At 41.7% G+C, this 26560-nt stretch overlaps 1 protein-coding gene across 1 annotated transcript in view; it reads left to right on the top strand.

The window, feature by feature from the left end:
* The window catches only part of pcdh15b (protocadherin-related 15b), a 606743-nt gene that overhangs the window by 573302 nt on the left and 6881 nt on the right, over positions 1 to 26560 (top strand). Inside the window, exons 37-40 of the mRNA XM_048609162.1 lie at positions 12042 to 12063; positions 12220 to 12258; positions 12448 to 12521; positions 18769 to 18904. Coding sequence (XP_048465119.1) covers positions 12042 to 12063; positions 12220 to 12258; positions 12448 to 12521; positions 18769 to 18904 — 271 coding nt within the window. The remainder of the gene's footprint in view (positions 1 to 12041; positions 12064 to 12219; positions 12259 to 12447; positions 12522 to 18768; positions 18905 to 26560) is intronic.

Consider the following 26560-nt stretch of genomic DNA (forward strand, 5'->3'; position numbering starts at 1 on the left):
CATCAGCTGTTCACAAACATGCCCCAGGCTCTTTCTTTGCTCTTCCATTTTTAACATTGAAGATTTGATGCCGTCTGAATCTAATAGGGCATTAATTGGAAGAACGGATGAGTTGCTGGCTCCCTCAAACCTCCAGCTTCCCATTAAAAGTTTCATTGTGTCTTGGAGGCATGAGAAATCTGACACATCGTCTTAGTACATGGTTTTTAATGTAAACCCATCCTAAGGGTGATTGAAAGTCCAATCCTGCTACCTAAGAAGTTTTGTTAATGTAACATTGTGGTCATCTTTAAGATCACAATATATGAACTGAAAACATTCTAAACAACTGGGCTATAAACAATACCACTGGCAGTCTAAAAGTCAATTTTTTATAATTTTCTTAACTAATTAACTAATTAAACAATGAACTCATTAATTAAACAATTTAACATTAACTAATGAAAAAAAAACTCTTAATATTTATTAAATTCAGCATGAAGAATGTATTGTCACTGAATAATAATATATCTGTGCTTGTCACAAAGCACATCGATGTATCAAATGAACTTCATTTCTGTCAAAAAAACATTTTCAGTGCCATTGTTTTATTGGGAATTACCTTTCTCAGCTCTGTTAGCTGATGTACCATATTATGACAACAAATGAGTACTTAGAATTCTGTGGAGTAGAAAATCTATTCAACTTTAATGTTGTTTTCGTTTTCTAAAATTTAGGTATTCATTACACTTAATTGAAAGATCCTTTAAAATTATATATTTGAGCAACACAAGTTTACACAATTTTTTTCTGTGATTGGGAAAAATAAGCTTTTCGCAACTTAGATCAGCTCTTGTTTCTAATCTGATTGCTCGACTCAATTCAACATAACTGAAAATGCTTGGACAGGTCTTGCAATGGCATTGGAAATGAGAGAGCACTTGATATGGTATTATTGTATGGCCACAGAGTGAGGTGTGTGACTATGGAACTATGCATCTGGGTGAAAAATTCAAGCATGATGCACATAAGAGTTATGTCAACAAACATCTGTTAACATTACGAGAACAGATATTTTTCAAGTCTCAGACTCAGGTAGGCCATTTTTCTTTTCAATATGAATAGTTCAGCCATTTAAATAACTTGACAAGTCTGCAAACATTTTTTGCCCTTAGAGAGCACTTAAGATCTCTCTAAAGATTTGTAACTTCGACACTATTAGCTATGCTTTTTCACCAGTGAAAATGGGGTCTTCAAATGGCATTGCTAGGTTTGACCTTCTCATATGAGGGAGCCATGTCACATACCTATTTCTTGGAAGCCCCAGCCTGTGCCCTCAATGAAGTTAAGAACAGTTCTAAATTGGGCAAGACTTCTGGACACAAATTCTGCTTGGAAAGCCTCGATGTCACCATAGCTCCTTGGAAATTCAGCTCAAAGTTAGCTTTTCAATTCAATGATCTTCCATCAGGATAGATTGGTAATGAAAACTCACTGACTTTAAACTTTGACCCAGATCTTCCAGTCTCTACATAGTCATACACCCAAAGAGCCCTTAGACAATCCTAAACAACTGACTCTGCAGGAATTGCCTGGGAAGTTTATATTTATGAAGAGCAATACCCTAACTCCCTGGCAACTTGCACCAATGTCCCCAACACTGAGAAGGAATACGTTGTTAGCTTGCTCGCCAAGCTGGCTGGTTATCATACAGATGTGTTATCACCAGGCTAGGTAACGTCATCAGTGCAGCCTCCAATGGAGCAATGTTGTTCTACTCCACTTGGTATTTATATGATTTGGTCTGTTAAGTTGGGTTGTGTCATTTCCAGTTCTGTTCCACATGGGTTTGTTTACAGCCATGGGTTAGTTTGAATATAGTAGGTAATACAGTAAAAAGTGAAAGTGGCTAGACATTCACACACAATCCTGTGTTAAAAGGAAGCCTGGAAAGACCAGAAATGTGGAACTCCATCAAAAATGTCGGAACAGAGCAGCAATGCAATTGTGGTTCCTATTCCTTGGAAGATTGGCCTTTGGTTTTTCTCTCCATAGGTGCTCCCTGATCTGCTGAGTATTTCCAGAATTTTCTGTTTTTCTTTTGAATTTGCAGCATCTGTGGTATTTTTGCGTTTTTGTCAAACTAAGGTTCTGCTTGTTTGACTTAGTTAGATGTGAAAGATATATGTTGCAATTCCAACAAAAACATGGAGTTTCCATGAAACTGAACAGAAATTGTTGGAGAAACTCAATAGGTCTGGCAGCAACAGCAAGGAGAAAACAGAGTTTACATTTTGATCCAGTAACCCTTCTTCGTGCCAGGTTTTCATGATTTTCTGAGCAATGTTCCTCTTATCAATAACAGTATTATGGTTGAAATGAATTCATCATTTCCATTGCTACACGTTGGAATTTATAATGAGCAATATAGCTAATAACAAAAACAGGATGAATAATAACAATCACTACAATGAATTCACTGGAAAACACTTTAGGGCATCATGACGATGTGCTATGATATAAATGCAAGTGCTTGCTGTCTTTCCACAGAAACCGCTAGGGTTCACTAGAAGGAAGATTGCATCTCTTGTACATCAGTACTTGCATTACAGACTCTATTTCTTAACAGTCATAAAGTCATAGAGTCACACAACATGGAAACAGACCCTTCGGTCCAACAAGTCCATGTCAACCATAATTCCAAATTAAAACAGTCCCATCTGCCTGTGCTTGGCCCAAATCCCTCCAAACATTTGTTATTCATCTACATATCTAAACCTCTTTTAAACATTGTAACTGTAAGTCTATCCTTCACTTCCTCTGGAAGTTCATTCCACATACGAGCCACACTGTGTAAAGTAATTGCCCCGTGTCCTTTTTTAAAAATCTTTCTATTCTCACGTTAAAAATATGCCCCCTAATCTTGAAATCCCCCACCCTAGGGAAAAGACACCTGTCTTTCTCCTTATCTGTACCCCTCATAATTTATAAACCTCTGTAAGGTCACCCCTCAACCTCCTGTGCTGGAGTGAGAGAAATCCAAGCCTATCCAGTCTCTCCTTATAACTCAGCAACATCTTTGGCAGAACATTCCCACCCCTTGAATGACATGGGCATCAGCAAGAAATTTGGGAAAATAGGGTGAGATCAGCAATGAGGAGATGTTGTACATTGAGAGCAACAAGTTTGATTTTCCAACTAAGTGTTGAATGGTGAGATCAGAACCTCACAAGTGAGTGGCATTAGGCCTTTTTGCAATCATTTGCATATACTAGCATCTCATGATTATCTAATATTGCCTCATTTATGTACATTTACCCATTGCCTCTTCCCCGGATAGAATCTAGGCACCAATATTTCACAACATGAAAGTCCGAACGGTTACCTGGCAATGCTAACTCACTGCTTGGCTCCTCCAACCCTCCATCTTGGACAACAATCCCCAATATCCATGGAAGTTGGCATGAGACATGTTCGAGCCTCACTGAATCATCATGGCAATTTCCAATCCATGTACATACAGTATTCTGTACTTCAGTGCTGTACTTTGAAACACACTAGCACCTTTCATTATAAGGCTGCTGCCAGTACACTTGGCACAGGGACAGGCACCCAACTCATGGTTTGGACCAGTCAACTCAGGGCATCTCACTTGCTCTGTTATTACTCACTCATTTTGTGCCCATTTGGATGCCCACAGCATCTCTGTCTGGCCTTGCCTCCCCCCATCCCTGCGCCAGTTCTTTGGTCTTTGCTATTAAGTGCAGACACAAAGCCAGACAGGTTGTCACCCTTTTGAGCAGTCATCAAGTGATCAGACACTTCCAACCTTAGACCATAAAACATTCTGCTGCACAAAGGATTGCTTTGTATGTTCATTCTTGTCGTTGCAGCCAGTATGACTGCTGATAATGAAAAGTGAACATCTATTTACAAATTTAAAAACATTTTTACAATTAAGGTCATCTTTTTCCTTTCTATCCCACTATGCCTTGATGCAGTCCCAGTGTGTGCAGCTAGTGTGGAGTTTGCTCTACTATGGAGCCTGTTGGCCTTGGAGTTTTGCTCAGAGTATTTGTAGCTACAGAGCTCAAACATGCTGAGTGAGTTCTGCCCAAGGCCAGGTACACCCTCCAAGGTCTGAACTCCCACAGGGCTGAGGGTGAAAGGCAGTGTGGAGGTAGGGATGCTGGTCTCCTCTGGAGTGTCATGGGAGGAGGCTTCTGAGGGGGACCTGTGTGTGATACCTCCTCCAGTGGTGTGCCTACTGGCACTGCCTTGCCTCCATGTAAGAAAAGGGCACCTGGAATGAGGTCATGGTCCCTCATTGTGGAGCACCAGTGGCTGAATCAATGGAGTGCAGGTTCTGTGTATAGATCCAGTAGATCCTGAAAGTGCTAGACCTGGCTGTTTGTGTCAGCTGGCAACCTGCCCATGGAGGCAGCCAGACATGCCAGAGACAGCACAGTACCTCTAACATTCAAGTGAGTTTACCCAGTGCCTCTAACAGACTTGCCCACTGCTCCTGTGTCTTCTTGTGTATTTAAATGAAGCTGTTAATTGCCGACACCAGGGGTCCTCTCCTGCGTGGGGTTGAGAAGTGCCAATCCTCCAAGTGCCAATGACCTGGGGCAATTTTTATCCTTAGCCCGCTGCAGAGACATGGCAGCGATATGCTCAGAAACAGTAGCTTGTAACTCTATTCCAGCCAAAATACACCCCTGAGGTGTCAGTAACTGGGTTGCTGGAATGTTCAGGAGGCTGAGGGATTAGTGCTTTTTTACCCCCAGAGGTGGCGGAGGATGTGTCTTGCGGGGCCACCCTTTGATGGTGGAGGTTGTGCAAATTCTGAAAGAAAGAATGACATGAGAAACGGGATAGAAGTTTGAGCATGTTAATAGTACAAGAGTACATTCACAGTGACAGTATAGTCACCTAAACCCTGTGGGAAATACTCATTTCTAATTTTCCAGCTTTCAAACCAATATCTATTGGCCATCCATTAATCATGATGTTTTTGCTGCAGTCACTGCCAACACATTCAACTTTCATCCTCTTCAAATATCTTCATTGTCTTTCCCTACACAACCTCTGTAATATTCTCCAACCTAATAAACCCTCCTTTAATTTACACTTCATGAACATTGGCCAGTTGTGCATCTGCCTCCCATTGATTCATCCTAAAAACAATGCCTGTGGGTACCTTCCTCCTCGTCCCTAATGTGTATTATGCTTCTCAATTTTTCTGTCTATTTTGAAACCTTCCCAAAATCCATTTTTGACTAAGCTTTTAGACAGCATTTCTAACTCCCCAACCATGATACAGTAGCTCCTCCTTTACCACTTCAGACAGTTTCATATATTTCCTACTTCCTCTACTGAAGAGAAAGCTACCATTGCATTTAAAGTTATTGAAGCTGCTGCTCATTCTCAAATTACCTTATTACCTTCAAAGTCAGACGTTACCCATTATGGTCAGTACGGTTTTTAACATGGCTACATTCCTAAATTCCAAAGACTGTATCTAAATCCTCTTCCCCCTCCATGTATCCCAACTATCAAATCTAGACTGTCTTCGGTGCCAACCTATCTTTCCCAGCCTCAAAACAATGATAGGTAGTCATTACAGAAACATGGCTCATGGAGGATAGGACTGGCAGCTCAATGTTCCATAAGTTTAGATGCTATAGGAAGGATAGAAAGGGAGGCAAGACAGGAGGGGTTGGTGTTTTTGATTTATTTAATTTATTATTTATTATTGTCACATGTACCGAGATACAGTGAAAAGTATTGTGTTGCATGCTGACCAGGCAAATCATAGTCTACATAAGTACATCAGGGTAATAGAACAGAATACAAAATATAATATTACAGCTACAGAGAAAGTACAGGGAAAGATCATATATATATATATATATATATGACAGGTCTGTTCATAAGTCTAATAACAACAGGGAAGAAGCTGTTCTTAAATCTGTTGGTATATGTTTTCAAATTTTTATATCATCTGCCTGATGGAAGAGGGTGGAAGAAAGTTTCACTAGGGAGGGTGGGGTCTTTGATTATGTTGGCTGCTTTCCCGAGAGAGCAGGAAGTATAGATGGAGTCAATGGAAGGAAGGCTGGATTGCATGCTCACAGCTCTCTGTAATTTCTTGCAGTCTGGGCAGAGGAGTTGCCACCATGGTCCATGTTGAATCCTGGATAGGATGCTTTCTATGGTGTGTCTATAAAAATTGGTAAGAGTCATTGTGGACTCATTGTGATTAAGGAAAACATTACTGCTGTTCTTAGGATATATCTGCAGGATCATCCAGTGAAGCTGTATGGGTAGAACACAGAAATAAGAAGGGGACGATCATCTTGATGAAATTGAACAATTGTAGGTCCCCCAAAAGTCAGCAGGAAATTGATGAGCAAATATGTAGAGAGATCTCAGATATATGTCAGGATAATAGGGTTGTAATTGTAGGGTATTTTAACTTTCCAAACATAGATTGGGACGGCCATAGTGTCAAGGGCTTGTTTGGTGAGGAATTTGTTAAATATGTTCAAGAAAATTTTATTTATCAATACGTAATTACTAGAGGTGGAGCAAAAAGTTGACCTTTGCTTGGGAAGTAAGGCAGGGCAAATGAATTTTTTTTTTCTATTCATTTGTGGGATGTGGGCATCACTGGCTGGCCAGCATTTCTTGCCCATCCCTAGTTGCCCTTGAGAAGGTGGTGGTGAGCTGCCTTCTTGAACCGCTACAGTCCTCCTGCTGTAGGTTGACCCACAATGCCATTAGAGAAGAAGTTCCAAGATTTTGACCCAGTGACAGTGTAGGAACGGCAATGTATTTCCAAGTCAGGATGGTGAGTGCCTTGGAGGGGAACCTAAAGGGGGTGGTGTTCCCATATGTCTGCTGCCCTTGTCCTTCTAGACGGAAGTGATCGTGGGTTTGGAAGGTGCTGTCTGAGGATCTTTGGTGAATTTCTGCAGTGCACCTTGTAGATAGTACTCACTGCTGCTACTGAGCTGTTTGAGCAGAGATTCACCTGCACCCATCCAACATTATCTATTGTATCCATTGCCCCTGATATGGTCTCCTTTATATCGCAGAGACCAAACACAGGCTCAGGAACCGGTTTTCGCAGAATCTGCACTCTGCACGCACCAACCAACCCAACCTTATGGTTGCCATCCATTTTAACTCCCCCTCCCACTCCCCTGAGGACACGTTCATCCTTAGGGCCTTCTCCACTGTCGGATTGAGACCAAATGTAAACTGGAGGAACAACACCTGATATTTCACCTTGGGAGCTTACAGCCCAGTGGCCTGAATATTGACTTCAACAGCTTCAAAATCCCTCCATCCCCAACCTTATCCCATGTCCAGCCCTCCCCCTCTTCCTCGCCTCCCTGACCTGACCTAACCTGTCCGTCTTCCTACTCAGCTATCTGCTCCACCCTTCCCACTGACCAATCACAATAACCCTCTGCCTGCTTCCACCTGCCCAGCCCCACCACCCTCTCTTTATTTATTACTGGTGTCCCCTTGCCCTCCCCAGTCCTAATGAAGGGTTTCAGCCTGAAACGTTGACTTTCCTGCTCCTCAGATGCTATCTGACCTGCTGTGCTTTTCCAGCTCCACATCTATTGGTTCAGAGGCATTATGTTCCTGTCTGAAGGGCAAGGCTGGTAAGAGTAGGAAACAATGGATGAATAAAGATATTGAAGCCCTGATCAAGAATAAGAAGAAGTCATGTATAGGTACGGACAGTTGGGATCAGGTGAATCTCTTGAAGAGTATAAGGAGTGTGGGGGCATTTTTAAGAGAGAAATCAGGAGGGCAAGAAGGAGCTATAAGAAAGCCTTGGTGGATAAGGTAAAGGATAACCCAAAAAAAATTCTACAAGTACATTGACAACAAAAGAGCAACTGGGGAGAGAATTCGGCCCCTTGCAGATCAACAAATTTGTCTATGTGTGGAACTACAGGAGATGAGAGGGATACTAAACGAATAATTTGCATCAGTTTTTATTGTGGACAAAGAAATGAAGGTGATGTAAATCAGGTATCTTGAAAACAGTTGACATTACAGATGAGGAGGTGCTGGAGGTCTCAGCAATCATAAAAATGGATATGTCTCTGAGACCTGATCAAGTGTATCCCAGAATATTGTAGGAAGTTAGGGAAGAAGTTGTGGGAGATGTCTGTATTATCTACAGCCGTGGTTGAGCTGCCAGAGGACTGGAGGATGGCTAATTTTGTGCCTTTATTTAAGAAAGGCTATAAGGAGAAAACTGGGAACATTAGACCAGTGAATCTGACATCAGTGGTGGGTAAGTTGTTGGAGGGTATTCTGAGAAATTGTATTTACATGCATTTGGAGAAGCAAGGACTGATTAGGCATTGTTAGCGTGGGTTCATGTGTGGGAAATCGTGTCTCTCAAACTTGTTTGAGTTTTTTGAGGATGTAACCAAAAAGATTGATGAAGGCGGAACAGTAGACATTGTCTTGTAAAGCTTTTGACAAGGTTCCACATGGTAGACTAATTGCTAAAGTTAGATCACATGGCATTCAGGAAGAGCTTGCCCATTGGATACAAAATTGGTTTGATGGTAGTGAGATAGAGGATAGTGGTGGGGGTTTGCTCTTTTGACTGGGGGCCTGTGACCAATGATGTTCTGCGGGGATCAGTGCAGGGCCCACTTTGTTTGTCATTTATGTAAGTGATTTGGATAAGAATTTAGGAAGCTTGGCTAGTACGTTTGCGGATGACACCAAAATTGGGCCAATGGCTGAGGAGTGGCAGATGGAGTTTAATTTGAATAAATGCGAGGTATTGCGTTTTGGTAAAACAGACAAGGGCAGGACACATACAGTTAATCGTAGGGCCCTGGTTAGTGTTGAACAGAGAGACCTAGGGGTTCAGGTACACTGTCCTTTGAAAATTGCATCACATGGACATGGACACTTGCCTTAATTGCTCAGACCATTGTGTATCGGAGTTGGGACGTCATTTTGAGGTAGGAAGGATGTTATTAAATTGAATCAGAGATAGTAGGAACTGCAGATGCTGGAGAATCAGAGACAACAAGGTGCAGGGCTGGATGAACACAGCAGGCCAAGCAGCATCATAGGAGCAGATGCTTGGCCTGCTGTGTTCATCCAGCCCTGCACCTTGTTGTCTCTGTTATTAAATTGAAGTGGATTCAAAGAAGATTTACCAGGATGTTGCTGGGACTGGAGGATTTGAGTTATAGGGAGAGGCTGAAGTGTAGAAGTTTGAGGGGTGACCTTAGAGAAGTTAATAAAATCACGACTGGAATAGATAAGGCAAATAGCAAAAGTCTTTTCCCTCAGGTAGAGGAGTTCAAAACTAGAGGGCATATTTTTAAGGTGAGAGGAGAAAAAATTAAAATGGATCTGAGGGGCAACGTTTTCACACAGAGGGTGGTTTATATACGGAATAAACTGCCAGAGGAGGTGGTGGATGCAGGTACAGTTACAAAATTTGAAAGACATTTGGACAATTACACAAATATGAAAGGTTTAGATGGATATGAGCCAAACACAGGCAGGTCAGACTACTTTAATTTGGAAGAGTTGGTCGACGTAGCCGAGTTGGACCGAAGCATCTGCTTCCATGTTGTAAACGTCTATGACTCTAGGTCCAAGTTTGCTCCTGACTCTCTTTAATCGAGATTTTATTTCTGCATCATCAAATCACTGCTTCCCGATTTTCCATATTTTCAATGTTACAGTTTTCAAGCCCAGTGGTACCTTTTCAATTTTTCTTGAGAAGAGTGTAGGTAAGGATAGAAAGTTTGATGCAAAGAAACTAACCTCCAGATACCTTTCTGGTTTGTTTAATTCTGTTGTTTCATTCTAACCTGCTGTAAATTCCAGTGAAAGTGAGATGTTGATCTGGTTCCCAGTTTTGAAAACTCCAGGGCACGATGCTTAATCTTCAATTAAAAAATAATCTTTACCACAGGACTAAAAGCTGCAAGTTGTTTTGAAAACCACTAATTCTAACAATAATCACTTAAACTGTACTTTTTTAGCTCGCACTAAACATTTGATGCCTCTGAGCAATGAAGGGTTAAAAGCTGATTAACTGATTAAATATCAGGATGTAACCATTAACACATCCTTAAATCTTTGTGCATTGGTTAACATAATAAAATTATCTGCTTTAGCCTTGCAAACAAATTATGTGCATCACTGTTTGGAGATGCCAGATGCAAGATAATAATAAGTAGCCTTTTATGAACATCAAATTATCCATCTTGATAAATCTACATATTAATTCCTCATTACTTTCACATCAGAGGACAATTGGAGTAATTTGCTTTTGATCATCCTTTACTGGCACTGAATTCTAATTTTTAGCCTATGCAGATTGTGACTTTATTCATGACAATAAATCATGCCTTTCCATTTCTCCCCTGTGTATGCAAATGTGTTTCCTGAAATATTTTGCACTTTTTTATTCTCTTGCATTGATTTCCCTTTTAAATGCGAATCACAGTAATTAATTACAGAATGTAACTTAGATTCTTGTGAGTTATAATATCCCAAGATGTTGTGTTTCTCTCATTTGGTGGATAGCACTGCACATAACACCTTTTGCCACGCACAAGCTGAGATATTCAGTCTGATGTGAGATAACACAGTGTGGAGCTGGAGGAACACAGCAGACCAGGCAGCATCAGAGGACCAGGAAAGCTGATGTTTTGGGTCGGGACCCTTCTCCAGAAATGGGGAAGAGGGAAGGGAGTTCGGAAATTGGGACGGGGGAAGGGGAGTTCAGAAATGGGAAACGTTGGCTTTCCTGCTCCTCTGATGCTGCCTAGCCTGCTGTGTTCCTCCAGCTCCATGCTCTGTTATCTCTGACTCCAGCATCGGCAGTGCTTACTATCTCAGTCTGATGTGAGATTGTTCTCAGAAACCAAATAAGATTATTTCATTTCTAAAGTGGGACCCTTCCTTTTCCACAGAAATCAAGTGCATCTATAAATTTAAAATCACACCTATTTTACGTTTACCTGTCATGGTTGACCATCTGATACTGCTTTCAGCATTTTGATATATTCCTGGATAAGAGCTTTCATTGTACGTTGTAATCCTTATGAAGCAAGTACAGTACAAAAGGACATTTGCATCTCAAATATATACATAGGAGGACAACTCTAAGTAGTTTTGAGTCAGTAGTACATATTGTTTTTTTTATTCACTGAGAATGTTACTGGGAATGCTGGCATATATTGCCCATCCCTAATTGCCCTTGACTAGATGGTAATGAGGTGCCTTCTTGATTCACTGCAGTTCCATGTTGTTGGGAAGACAATTCCAATGATTTTGGCCCAGTGGCAGTCAAGGAACAGCTATGCAATTCCAAATTAAGATGGTGTGTGGCTTGGAAGAGAATATGCATATGGCAATGAGGGAATTAAAGGCGCTTTTAGATAAGCACATGAATAAGCAAGGAATGGAGATAAATGAACCGTGGGCAGCCAGAAGGGATTAGTTTGACTTAGTGTCATGTTTGGCACAACACCGCAGGGCGAAGGACCTGTTCCTCTGTAGTACTGTTCTTTATTCTATGATATTCTCATATATCAGCTATGTTAAAATAATTATATTACTGTAATACTGGATTCTCGGAATACAAGTCAAGATTTTGACAAGATTCCCTTAAGTTAGGGTTTCCTGATAAAATATTTAATATTTAACTTTATGTTTAGAAAATAAGTACAGAATTTAATTGTTTTGTTGAATGTATAATGAATGATAGTTATTATTAGTTATGTAGCTTCAATGTGATAGAGCTATTTATGTAAAAGGCTCACTAATGCACTCACTGCACTATTCTCTTAGCTCAAATGAAGGCACAATGATTGCTATTACATGATGAACACTTCATTTTTATATTAGTAATGTTAAAGGTTAAACTGCAATATTAATGCTATAAGTTAATAACTGTTTGTGACATCATTATCTGTTTAATGGTTTCAAATTAAATTTTGGTTGCATTTTAAAATGTGTTATTTGTATGCAATTCTTTGCAGGAGGGGATATGGACAACAGGAGGTAAGAATCCCACTTATTTTTGCTGATGATTCATTTTTGTGTACATCCTACTACTTCAGATATCTGATGCTTAAAACTCAACCAAAGATTTCCAAATACTACCTCTTTTACCACCTCCTCCTTTTTGTTCTTTTCTTTCTTACAACTCTTTTCCAGCAACAGCAATTACTGAGGCCCTCGCTGCTTAGACCTGAGGTACAATAGTTTATCTATTGTTTTAATAATTCTGGCAAGTTAGCAGATGTACATTTCTCTGCATTCAGAATGTCAACTTTTCCAATCGTTTGTCTGCTCCTGATATGCATTTGTGGTTAGTGATAACAAAAGATTAAGTTGGTCACACATGAGCACAGACACCCATTATGCGTTTTGTCTGAATGGCAGGAACTCTCCATGGAATCAGGGATTGATCCTGGCCAGGACTACTATGCACAGGACTACTACAATTATGAACCTGGGTAAGCCCCCCTGTGTGAAGCTTTCAACACTTCTACCAACATATCATGTTTGCCTTCACAAAACCATACCAAGAGTGATTAGGAAAGGAACATTTGATGCTTCAAATGCATAATGAATGTAGAGCAAAGCCATTAAAAATCATAACCGATTGTTTTAAACTAAGCTATTGTTTTCTTATCTTAATTTTCCAATTATAGCTTTCACTTAGTGCAATGTCCAGAGAAATAAAAGGGATTTTCAACTGCAAACAACTCACTACTCACCTGGAAAGAGGACTAGCCCATTTGGGCCAAAAACTGCTTGTCTTACTCAGTTTTCAGGGGCACTTTTAACTACGAAGCAATGACCTAGTGGTATTATCGCTAGACTATTAACCAAGAGAACAGGATCATTTTCTGAGCACCTGAGTTCAAATCTCACCATGGCTGATGGTGGACTTTGAATTCATTAAAGCATCTGGAATTAAGAGTCTAATGATGACAATGAAACCATTGTTGATTGTCAGAAAAACCCATTTGATTCACTAATGTTCTGCAGAGAAGGAAATCTGTTGTACTTACTTGTTATGGCCTACATGTGACTCCAGACCAACAGCAATATGGTTGACTCTTAACTGCCCGCTGGGCAATTCAGGATGGGCAATAAATGGTGGCCTAGCCTCAATGCCCACCTCAATTGTCATCAAAGGCAACAAATCCTGTTGGTGGTGGCCCGTTATCCAGTGAGTTGTCACAACCCTTACATTCGGCACAGCTCCCAATCTCCTTAAAGGTTTATTTCCAATAGCATTGCCAGGGCTGGCCTGTGGTTGACAAAGGTGGATGCCCAGAAGGCATGGCTAATAACCCCAGGAAGTAACTCATAGACAAATATCCAACTGCGCTACAATGCTGCCCATGGAACCATGAGGGCCATCATTGAACAGTCTTCTGAAGACTCACTTTCATTGTCTGTGCTATATCAGTAAAAGCAGTCACTGGACAAGGTTTTCAGTATCATGGTTTTGGGTTTTGTACTGCACATGGTAGCTCAATGATGGGGTGTGACCTTCAAAAAGTGGGAACCGGACCAAACACTTGTCTTCTCAGATAAGGAAGAAGGGGAGAATCTGACATGCGGGAGTCAGTGCGACAAAAGAAATCATGGGCTGCCTATTTAAAACAAAGATCAGGTGACGCCTTTTCAGTCGAGAAGGTCATGAGTCTTTGGAAATCTCTTCCTGATAAAGCATTGGAAGCAGAGCCTTGACTATTTTTCAGGCAGAGGTAGATAGATTCTTTTTAAACAAGGGGATGAAAGGTTGTTAGAGGGAGGCGGAAATGTGGATTTGTGGTTATAACCAGATCAACATGGCATTATTTGAGGAACCGATGAGGCTGAGAGCTGAACGGCCTACTTGCACTCCTGATTGATAAGTTTATATGTCAAGAACCACTTTCCTGTCAGGCAGACCTCAAGCTCATGTTGTCTAAGGTGGGTGTTGCTCCGATGGCAGTGTGCCATGCCACTTGGCATCCCCACTGAGTGCACGGTTAAGCCCAAAATGTGGAATGTTTTCAACAAGGAATTAGGTATCATCCTTAGGGATAAAGGGATCAAAGGGTATGGAGAGAAAGTGGGAATAGGATACTTAGTTGGATGATCAACTATGTTCACATTGAATAGCAGAGCAGGCTCGAAGGGCTGAATGGCCTGCCACTGCTGCTCCTATTTTCTATCTTTCTCTGTGCTGCAGAGTGCAGGATCTGGGCCCGTTAGCAATCTACGTGAATCCAGTGGGCAGCGGAGCCCACGAGCAGAGGATATGGTGCTGAGCTTCCAGTGTATTTTGAAGTTGGGTCTAAAAATAGGCATGAAAGCCCTTGGTGGAGAGAGAGAGGCAGTGGTGTAGTGGTATTGTCATTGGACTAATCATCTATAATCTCAGAATAATGTTCTGGGGTTTGAATCTCACCATAGCAGATGGTGAATATCAAATCCAGAAAAAATTCTGTGGTCTCTCTTGGTGCAGTGGTAGCCCCTATCTCTGAGCCAGGAAGCCCAGGTTCAAACACCACCTGCTCCAGAGATGCGTCACAACACAGCTGAACAAGTTTATTAAAAATAGCTATAATTGTAGTCAGGGCTGTACAAGTGCCTTAGGACCTCTACTTACATATTTGCATGCGTTATGTTTGAGTGAAATTCACATCAATGTTAAGATGTGCATGAAAATCGAATCATGTGGACATCCAAAATGAACCTTCTTGTTGACCTTACCAAGAGAAAGGCATCAGGCTGTTGAAAACCTTCAGTCAATGTTCGATAACTGCACTTTGTAAATTCACATAACAATTAGGATTGAGATCAGTGACCATCTATGACTGCTAATAAATGCATGGGCTGCTGTACAGTATGTGTAGACCTGTCTTTATTGATTTTCCCTGTTGCAGCACACAATGGACTTCTCTATTTCATAGTGACTAAATAAGGGCAAATTGAACCACTTGATACCTGAATTATACATTTAGAGGACTGATTACTGCTCAGGAAGAATTCAGTAACCATCCTTGCCCATACCAACAGATCACAACCATGGGCAATCCAACCCCCATGCCTGGCCTGTGAATATTACACCTATCACAAAAGTTCCATTTATGTTGACTTTCATTTTAACATGGCTAACCTGCACTAATAATGAGAAGAAACATAATGTGCAAGGATGAAAAAAGAAATAATGATGCTACATGGATTAATGGGCTAATCATGTACAAGGTTAGCAGTAATGATTTGAGATACTGAAGCAATTTTATTCAAGGTTTGCAATTATCCACTCATAAATAAGATTGCATCAGATCAGCAAATGATTCAGTGTTGTCCTAACCTTCAAGAGACTTTCTCAGACCTTAATTTCTGAGGTGAAATTTCAGTACCTAAGATGTTTGGAATAGTAATCGTGAACAGTAGAGATAGTTACATTCTAAGCAAACTGAAGCTATCTGAAACAGAGATATACAGGCAGTATTTTACAAACAAAATTATGTTGTAACGACATTGGAATCAATACCTTGAGATCAAGGAAACCAAATTAATTCATATCCCTTTACCTTCATTCTTCATCAATTGTACTAAATTTATGCATGAGTTAATGAAGGTTACATGTGGCTCTCTGAGAGACCATACATCAAACAGTTTGAATTATCTGAGAATTAAAAGCAGTTTAGTAGACCATAGGAATTCAGCAGTAACTGCATTCTGAATATAAATTTGCAGTCAATATTAATGCCTGAGACTAATGTCAACTGGTCAGATGAATTTAGTATTATACCCCTTTTTAGAGCCGACAAGTCATAACAGCATTCGTATAGCTTAAAGTCAATGGGATAGAAATTCATGTCGAGCTGTGATAGGATGATATTGGTTCGGTTGCCTGTTGTTCACAGCACTTGATGTCTAATTAAATTAACAGCAGCGGAACTAAATATCTGATACTGGACATAACAGGCAGCGTACCTAATATTGCCTCGTCTGTGTGACTGTCTGCAATGAATTTCTACCTTAACTGCCTTCCATTTAGCAATGATTCCAGAACTTGTATGAGCTTGTCCTTGTGAGCTGGCACAGATGAACTGGATGCCTTATGTGACAGTATAGAATCTCTTTGGAGCATTTTGTGAACAAAGGAACCATTTTAAACAGTCTTTGTTAGCGCTGTACTAGACCCAAAAAATGTTAAAATCTAATAGTTGAATGTCATATCAGAATCTTATGGATGTCTGATTTGTGGTGGAATGGGGCGACTAGTGTGGGGAGGTCCTCTCTGTCCATCGTACAAAATTTTCACAAGCATTGTGACGAGATTGATTCCAGGCAGCAGTGAGATGCCAGTTGACAGTCATTGTTGCTGGTTAACCATTTGTATAACACCACAACGTGCCTCATTAACATTCAGATTCCCATCTTACCAAGCTTGCCAAAGAAGCTAGGGATCAGTAAACTTTTCATGGAAGCAACTGCGGGAAACTTGCTGATTCAGCTCGCTGCTGGCTCTAAATGAACTCAATATTGGGCACGGAGTGCCAGCATCTCTGGGCATTCTACATGAATACCAGCCATTCACATCCCACATCCAAGGACATTGGCATCTGACATGGGCCAGCCTCCAATAACACGTATGATACATCACCAGCCCATTTACAGGTACCTTCTGCACTTCAATGCTGTGACCCAGGCTGCACTGACAATATGTTGCAGCGAGGACACTGGGCTCCCAGGGACATGCACCCAGCCCATAAACTGGACCAGGTTGTATCCCTAGCAAGTTCACTTGCTATCGTAGCACCCTGCCTGCATGCTCACAGCATTCCTCCTTGCATTACCTTGTTTTGCCTTTTTGTCACTTTGTCCCCTCAGCCAGCAACACCAGGATCACATTACTGTTATGTTGCCATGCTGTTTAGCAAAGACACAAAGCTGGGATTCTCCCACGGCTGTCAGGAGTCCTCAGTCAAGTCAAGTGTAGCCTCCGATACCAGTCCAGGCCCTGCTTGGTGCAATCAGAGTCAGGATCCTCTCCCAAATGTGGGGCAGCCCACCAGCTGCTTTGAGTCTTCTGCCCAATTCCAGGCTGCTTCCCTCCCAGAATGAAAGAGAGGCAGCTACTGGGGAGATGAAAATGGGCAGCACAGCTATTGCTGTGGCTGCAAGTGGGGAGGTGTCCCGAGGGAGTGAATAGGCAGCACAGAGGGCAGGCAGGGTTAGTAGTGTCGGGGGTTGGGATGGGTGGCAGCAAATGGAAAATAGTTGCAGGCAACAGAGAGAGTGGTGGAGATGAGCCTTGGTTGGAGATGGCTACAGTACCAGAGATGGAATGGTTGTGAAGTATCAGAGAGAAGGTCATGGACCTTACACTGGCGCAGTGGAGAAGGAGATTGACCTTCTTCCTACAGTGGTGGACAACCCTCCAGACAGCTGAAACTGTTTTAACCTAATGGCAACCTCAGACCAAGTTGGTATAGTCTGGTGTTATGGCCTGCCCTACAGATCCTGGAGGAAGAGGAAGTCCTGCCTGAATAACAACCTTGTCCAACAGGGACTGCAGATCCCCTCCCACAAAACAAGCATAAATTTCCCTGTCTGCCATGTCCAGGGCAAATGTCAGCAATTGTGCAGGGCAGCTTTGGGCTGAAGTTTGACCAGCTCCACAACGGGCTTTTAAATGTGTTGCAAATGCAAAGGATGCTGGTGGAGTGGTCAGTTGTTCTAGGAAGGAAAGATGGAGCAGAAATCGAATGTGAGAGATACCATGGGGTGTGGTTGGTAATTAATGAGGCAAGTTTGGCAAGATTGGACGAGAGAACTTGCTTGGCATCACAGTGAAACAAACCCTACCAAAAACTTCACACCACTCAGCCTTAGCCAAAAAACATAAGGTTAAGCCCAATGATTTATTTGATTCAACTTGATATAACTGGTAAAGTTTAAATAACATATCATACAGGAATTAAAAGTTAAAATATTCATAAGTGAAACATTGCCACAATTTAGTTGTGATTTATGTACCTGAGGTTGAGTCCTGTCAAAAAATAAAACTGGGAAAATCGTTGAATTTGGCTTTGGCTTATTTAACCAAGACACTTTGATGAACATCTGCAAACACCATGTCAATTAATACTGAGGGATGACTTTCTAGAACAATTAGACCATTTAAATATAGTTTGGCGTATCATATTATTTGTTACTATTCCTTTTTATTAATATCAGCTATTGTTGTTCTCTACAAAAATTAAAGACGACTTAAATATGCTCAATCTTATCTAAGATTACAAAATATTTAGTTATACTGCTGTATTCCTATATTTTATGTTATGTTATGAAATCTTTACTGCTAAACATTAACATGGTGGAAATTGGTTATTGGATCCTACTACAGGCATGCTTTACAATATTTTATTCAGAAGTTGTACAAAAATGCAAGTTAGATGATGTGATCTTTAATTGTGCACTTTTACTTCTTGAGCAATGATGCATCTCACGTGAAAAAGGAACTTTGAGTTTGCAGTAAGTTTTGTGAAAGTAGTTTTGCTGTGAGCATAGGCAACCGTTCCAAACTTAAATAAGCTGTAACCTTCGCAGAGTTAGATTGATTGCATCTGCCAACTTTTGTTGATAAGTGAGCTGACTGGAAAGAGAGTTTAAATATCTCGTGGAATTTTTTTTGTCTAAAACAAGAGGTAGTAATGCATCGATTTCTGACCCTAATTCTAGGTATGAGGTCCCGCAGTACGGCAGTCGCCGAAGATTAATCTCTCCCTCTGGAATGTATGATGACTATGGAGAGGTGGTCATGGAAGATGATGGTGGCTATTATTACAGCCCACAGGGATCAAATGCAGATGCCGAGGTAGTTATACGCAGAAGATCCGTCTTTCATTTAGATTTTTACATACTAATTTTCATGGAATAAAATATTTTGAACTGGGAAATATAAAATATTTTGAAAGAGATGGCATCAAAGGTTTGTTTTACTATATAGCTCAAAATAAGAAGAGTAGAATTTTTTTGTCATAAAGTATGATGTAGGAGTTGGTATTTTCCATACGTTATTGACATATACATTCATAGTGTTTTCAGCATTAAAGTAGAACATGAATTTTAATTCTGATCATCTCTTACAAAATATCCAAAGTGTAGTTCACTTATTTTAATTCATCTTATTGGTGGATAAAATAGGAGTAAAAGAATCTGATAAATCCCTGAAACCTTTCGAGCCAACTCAGCATCTAGGTCAAATTGGTTTAGATTAAGATTAAGAATTCGGGGGAATTAATATCCCATTTTGAAAAGTTACAAAACAGAATCAATTCAAGCAATCTGCAGTCTGGCACCATGAAAGGGTTGTGGAAGTTTCTGGATTGTTGTGAAATACTATCTGGATCACGAATGGCCTTATACAAGGAGACTAGCTTCCATTGTCTAATTTTCTCATCAGATATGAGCTTCCCTGACAAAGCCAGTATTTGTTCCCCATCCCGAGTTGCTGCTTTCCTGAACTGCTGCCATTCATCTGGTGTAGGTACACCCATAGTGCTGTTAGGGAGGAAGGACCAGGAGTTTGATAGAGCAACCATGAAGACGCAATGATATAGTTCCAACTCTCAAAGTTGATGGGAAATTTGCAGGTGATAGTGTTTCCAGGAACCTTTGTTCTTCTAGGCAATAAACATAGCAAGATAGAATACATTCACACTGTTTTCAGCATTAAAGTAGAACACAAATTTTAATACTGATCATTTCTTACAAAATATCTGAAATGTAGGAGCTGGAGTAGGCCATTCAGCTGTTGAGACTGCCGCGCCATTCAATATGAACATGGCTGATCACCCATCTCAGCCTGCTGTTCCTGCTTTCTCCCAAACCCTTTTATCCCTTTAGCCCTAAGAACTATATCTAACTCCTTCTTGAAAACATTCAATGTTTTGGCCTCAACTGCTTTCTGTAGCAGAGAATTCCACAAACTTGCCAGTCTCTAGGTGAAGAAATTTCTCCTCATCTCAATCCTAAATGGCCTAGCCCTTGGGCTGTGACCCTTGTTAGTAGAGCTTTTGGGTTTGGAAGGTACTTTTAAAAGAGCCTTGGAGAAGTGCTGCAGTACATTTGATTTTTGCAAAGGAGGGTTGTATCTAGTGGTGATCCATAGGGATCAATGCTGGGACCTCTGCTATTCGTAGTCTACATAAATGATTTGGAGGAAAACGTAGCTGGTCTAATTAGTAAGTTTGCAGATGATACAAAGATTAGTGGAGTTATGGACAGTGAGGAAGATTGTCAAAGGATACGGCAGGATATAGATCAGTTGGAGGCATGGGCAGAAAAATGGCAGATGGAGTTTCATCCTGACAAATGTGAGATGATGCATTTTGGAAAGTCAAGTACAGGTGGAAATTATACAGTGAATGGCAGAACCCTTACGAGTATTGATATGCAGAGGGATCTGGGTGTGCAGGTCCACAGATCACTCACTGAAGGTGGCAGCCCAGGTAGATAATATAGTAAAAAACGCTTATGGTATGCTTGCCTTCATTGGAAAGGGCATTGAGTATAAGGATAAACAAGTTATGCTGCAGCTTTATAAAATTGAGTTAGGCCACACTTGGAATATTGTGTACTGTTCTGGTCACCACACTACCAGAAGGATGTGGATGTTTTGGAGATGGTACAGAAAAGGTTTATCAGGATGTTGCCTGGTATGGGAGATTGTAGCTATGAAGAAAGGTTGGATAGACTGGGTTTGTTTTCACTGGAAAGCGGGAGGTTGAGGGGTGACCTGATAGAAGTTTATAAGATTATGAATGGCATGGATAGAGTGGAAACTATGAGGCTTTTTCCCAGGACGGAGGGGTCAATTACTAGGGGACACAGGTTCAAGGTGTGAGGGGGAAGTTTAAAGGAGATGTGAGAGGCAAGTTTTTCACACAAAGGTTGGTAAGGGCATGGAATGTGCAGCCAGAGGAGGTGGTGGACGCAGCCACAATAGCAGCATCCAAGAAACACTTGGACAAATACATGAATAGAAAGGGAATAGAGGGATATGGAACCTGTAAGTGAAGACAGTTTTAGTATGGAAGGGCAAAATGTGTTGGTACAGGCTTGGAGGGCTGAAGGGCCTGTTCCTGTGCTGTGTTGTTCTTTGTTCACATCTAGTGGATGGTACACACACCAGACACCGTGGGCTCAGTACTTTTTTCCTTTTTGAGAGTATACGTGTTAGGCATTGACTAAACAACCATCCCCATCACCGAGGTAATGCAACCAAGTGCCAATCAGCTCGCTGAGAGCTGACAGGTGAGCATCGGCATATTTCTCAACCTAATACAGGCCTTGACACTGGCATCCTGGGTTGCCAGAAGCTGTGGGCCAATCAGGGGTGTTCTAACATCCCCTTCCTGCTCAGAAGTATTCAATCTGACCCAGATGTCTCAGTAGTTAGCCTGGCTGCCTCAAAATGCCAGAGACCCAAGTTCAATTTCACCCTCAGGTAGAATTTGCACATTCTCCCAATATCTGTGTGGGTTTCCTCCCATATTCCAAAGATGTTCTGGTTAAGTGGATTGGCCATGCAAAATTATCCAGGGGTGTACAGGCTAGGTGGATTAGCCATGAGAAATGCAGGATTACAGGGTTAGGGTAGGGGGGTGGGTCTGGGTGGGATGCTGTACGGAGGGTCGCTGTGGACTCAATGAGCCAAATGACCTGCTTTCACACTGAAGGGATTCGATGACTTCACCTGCCTCTGGACCCAACCTGACCACCTTCCTCCATAATCATACCGAACAGAACCCGAACACATCCCTGCCAGATCGAACCCAACCTGCCCCTCAGATCCCATTTCACTCACCTATGCTGACCTACCCTAAACAGTGCATTACTTACTTGGCAACTTGGTGCCTTACTCTATCCCCTATTGACTTGGCACTCTACTTACCCAGTAGCCTACCCCTACCCATCTGGCATTCCACCCTTGGCACCCTAACCCTACCCAGCTAGCAGCCTACTGGCCTGGCAACTTACCCCAACCTCATCTAGCATCCTAGCCCTGGAATCCTATTCCTGTTTACCCATCTGGCACTTCATCTTCCGAGCATCACACTTACCTTATGTACTTAGTCATTGACATCAGTTGTCGAAGTGGCTGACAAGATTTTAAATGCCAGAAAATGCGTAGTTGAGTGGGGAAGTGGTTTACCTTCCTCTGACAGTCTTACACCAAAAAAAGGTACTATCAGAATGGAAGCACACTCTACTTTTCTGATGGAGCACTGAACAGAATCCCCTGTCAGGAATATGGAGCACCCTTCTTCATAAAAACAAAAATGACTGGAATGGCAGTTTGCATGAAATTGCCATTCACCGGAAATTCTGCCCAGTTTTGCCATTAACAATATAAAATAAATTTATCCTGGAGTTAAGTAGGCGATTTATCGTCACAGCTTGTTGCAAACTTTCTAGATGTCAGCCACATGTTGCTGCACTTTAAACACCAATCGCTTATTTTCCTCACATTTTCCTTATTTCTGTACTTCCTTCTATAAGCACAAATGTATGAGGGTTTTAGGGATAGAGTAAGGGGGTGGGTCTGGGTGGGATACTCTTAGGAGAGTCAGTGTGGACTCGATGGTCTGTTTTCACACTGTAGAGATTCTGTGATCATCCCCTGTTAGGGTGGCACGGCAGCACTGTGGTTAGCATTGTTGTCTCACAATGCCAGAGACCTGGGTTCAACTCCAGCCTTGGGTGACTGTGTGGGAGTTTGCACATTCTTGTGCCACGGTGGCTCAGTGGTTAGCACTGCTGCCTCACAGTGCCAGGGGCCTTGGTTCAATTCCACCCTTGGGCAACTGTGTGAGTGGAGTTTGCTCGTTCTCCCCTTGTCTGTATGGGGGTGCTCTGGTTTCTTCCCACAATCCAAAGATGTGCAGGCTGGGTGGATTGGCCAGGTTAAATTGCCCATAGTGTTCAGGGATATGTAGATCAGGTGGGTTACAGAGGGATGGGTCTGGTTGGGGTGCTCTGAGGGTTGGTGTGGACTTGTTGAGCCAAAGGGCCTGTTTCTACACTGTAGGGATTCTACGGATCCATGGAATTTTATTTCCTGTCTGACTTTCTGCATCTCAGGCAGTATTAAGAACATAAGAACATAAGAACTAGGAGCAGGAGTAGGCCGTCCGACCCTTCCAGCCTGCTCCGCCATTCAATAAGATCATGGCTAATCTATTCATGGACTCAGATCCTCTTACCCGCGTTCTTACCGTATCCCTTAATTCCTTTATTGTTCAAAAAAAATCTACCTTATCTTTAAAAATGTTTACTGAAGTGGCGTCAACTACTTCACTGGACAAGGAATTCCATAGATTAACAACCCTCTAGGTGAATAAGTTCCTTCTCAATTCAGTCCCAAATCTGCTCCCTCTAATCTTGAGGCTATGCCCTCTTGTCCTAGCTTCACCTGCCAGTGGAAACATCCTCTCCACTTCTATCTTATCTATTCCCTTCGTAATTTTATATGTTTCTATAAGATCCCCCCTCAATCTTCTGAATTCCAATGAATATAATCCCAATCTACTCAATCTCTCCTCATAAGCCAACCCCATCAACTCCAGAACCAACCTAGTGAACCTCCTTTGCACGCCCTCCAGTGCCAATACATCCTTTCTCAAGTAAGAAGACCAAAACTGCACACAGTACTCCAGGTGTGGCCTCACCAGCACCTTGTATAGCTGCAACATAACCTCTCTGCTTTTAATCTCAATCCCTTTAGCAATGAAGGACAAAATTCCATTTGCCTTCCTAATTACTTGTTGTACCTGCAGACCTATCTTCTGTGGTTCATGCACAAGGACACCCAGGTCCCTCTGCATAGCAGCATGCTGCAATTTTTTACCATTCAAGTAATAATCCTTTTTACTATTACTCCTACCAAAATGTATGACTTCACATTTATTTACATTGTATTCCATCTGCCAGACCTTTGCCCACTCACTCAATGTACCTATGTTCCTCTGCAAAGTTTCACAGTCCTCTGCACACTTTGCTCTGCCACTCATCTTAGTGTCATCTGCAAACACTACACGTGGTCCCCAACTCCAAATCATCTATATAAATTGTAAATAATTGCGGTCCCAACACCGATCCCTGAGGGACACCACTAGTCACTGACTGCCAGCTAGAACAGCACTCATTTATCCCCACTCTTTGCTTCCTGTTAGTCAACCAATCCTCTATCCATGCTAATACTTTACACTTAACGCCATGCATCCTTATCTTATGCAGTAGCCTCTTGTGCGGCACCTTGTCAAAGGCCTTTTGGAAGTCTAGGTACACCACATCCACTGGGTCCCCATTGTCCACCTTGCTCGTAATGTCTTCATAGAATTCCAAAAGATTTGTCAAGCATGACCTGCCCTTCATGAACCCATGCTGCATCTGCCCAACGGGACAATTTCTATCAAGATGCCTTGCTATTTCTTCCTTGATAATAGACTCAAGCATCTTCCCTACTGCAGAGGTTAAACTAACCGGTCTATAATTCCCCATCTTTTGTCTACTTCCCTTTTTAAACAATGGCATCACATTTGCAGTTTTCCAATCTGCTGGGACTGCCCCAGAATCCAGTGAATTTTGGAAAATTACCGCCAGTGCACCTGCTATTTCTCCCACCATCTCTTTGAGTACCCTGGGATGCATTCCATCAGGGCCAGGAGACTTATCAATCCTTAGCTCCATTAGCTTGCCCAACACTACCTCTTCCGTAATAATGATTGTTTCCAGGTCCTCACCGACCTTCGTTTCTTTGTCAATTACTGACATGTTATTAGCGTCCTCCACTGTGAAGACCGATACAAAATACCTGTTCAATGCCTCGGCCATTTCATCATATCCCATAACTAAATTCCCCTTCTCATCCTCTAAAGGGCCAACGTTTACTTTAGCCACTCTTTTTCGTTTTATATATTTATAGAAACTTTTGCTATCTGTCTTTATATTCTGTGCTCGTTTTTTCTCATGTTCTATCTTACTTTTCTTTATATCTCTTTTTGTGGCTTTCTATTGACCTTTAAAGTTTTCCCAATCTTCTAGTTTCATGCTGTTTTTGGCCACTTTGTATGCCTTCTCTTTCAATTTGATAGCCTCCCTTATTTCTTTAGACACCCATAGCAGATTACCCCTTTTCTTACAGTCCTTCCTTTTCACTGGAATATACTTTTGCTGAGCATTTTGAAAAATTGCTTTGAAAGTCCTCCACTGCTCGTCAACTGTCCCACCATAAAACCTTTGTTTCCAGTCTACTTTGCCAAGTCCTCCCTCATTCTATTGTAGTTCCCCTTGTTCAAGCATAGGACCCTGGTATTGGATTTTATCTTCACACTCTCCATCTGTATTCTAAATTCAACCATACTGTGATCACTCCTTCCAAGAGGATCCCTAACTATGAGGTCATTAATTATTCCTGTCTCATTACACAGCACCAGATCTAGGATAGCTTGCTCCCGCGTCGGTTCCGTTACATACTGTTGAAGAAAACTATCACGGATACACTCAACGAATTCCTACTCAAGGCTACCCTGACCAAGCTGGTTCGACCAATCTACACGTAGATTAAAATCCCCCATGATAATTGCCGTACCATTTTTACAGGCATTAGTTATTTCTTTGTTTATTGCCCGCTCCAATGTGATGTTATTATTTGGTGGCCTATAGACTACGCCTATCAGTGACTTTTTCCTCTTAGAATTTCTAATTTCCACCCAAGTGGATTCAACCTCATTCTCCATAGAACCTATATCGTCTCTCAGCACCGCCCTGATGTCGTCCTTGAACATCAGAGCTATACCACCTCCCTTACCTTCCTGTCTGTCCTTCCGAATAGTCTGGTACCCTTGGATATTTAACTCCCAGTCGTGACCATCCTGTAACCATGTCTCCGTAATGGCTACCAAATCATATTCATTCGCGATGATTTGTGCCGTTAACTCATCAATCTTGTAACGAATGCTACGAGCATTCAGGTAAAGTGCCTTTATGCTACCTTTCTTACCCTCATGATTTCCAACATCTCTAATAATATCTCCTGAGTTATCCTTCCTTTTTGCTTCTTTCATAGTCTGCCTTGAACTTAAACCCTCCTGCATACATGCTAACCTGCTGCTTACCTTTTTATTTACCATCATACTCCCTGTCGTTTTCCCTTTCCCTTCCCCCCAACTCACTAGTTTAAAGTCCTAGTGACCACCCTATTTATCCTTTTCGCTAGAACACTGGTTCCAGATCGGTTCAGGTGGAGACCGTCCCATTGGTACAGATCCCTTCGGTTCCAAAACTGATGCCAATGCCCCATGAAATGGAACTCCTCTTTCCCACACTACTCCCTTGGCCACGTGTTTACTTCCCTAATTTTCTTATCCCTAAGCCAATTTGCACGTGGCTCGGGCAGTAATCCAGAGATTATGACCCTCGAGGACCTGTTCCTTAATTTCATTTCTAGTGCTTGATAATCCCCAAA

Source organism: Rhincodon typus, chromosome 20 (assembly GCF_021869965.1).
Source record: "Rhincodon typus isolate 14 chromosome 20, sRhiTyp1.1, whole genome shotgun sequence".
In the NCBI taxonomy this organism is placed as follows: Eukaryota; Metazoa; Chordata; class Chondrichthyes; order Orectolobiformes; family Rhincodontidae; genus Rhincodon; species Rhincodon typus.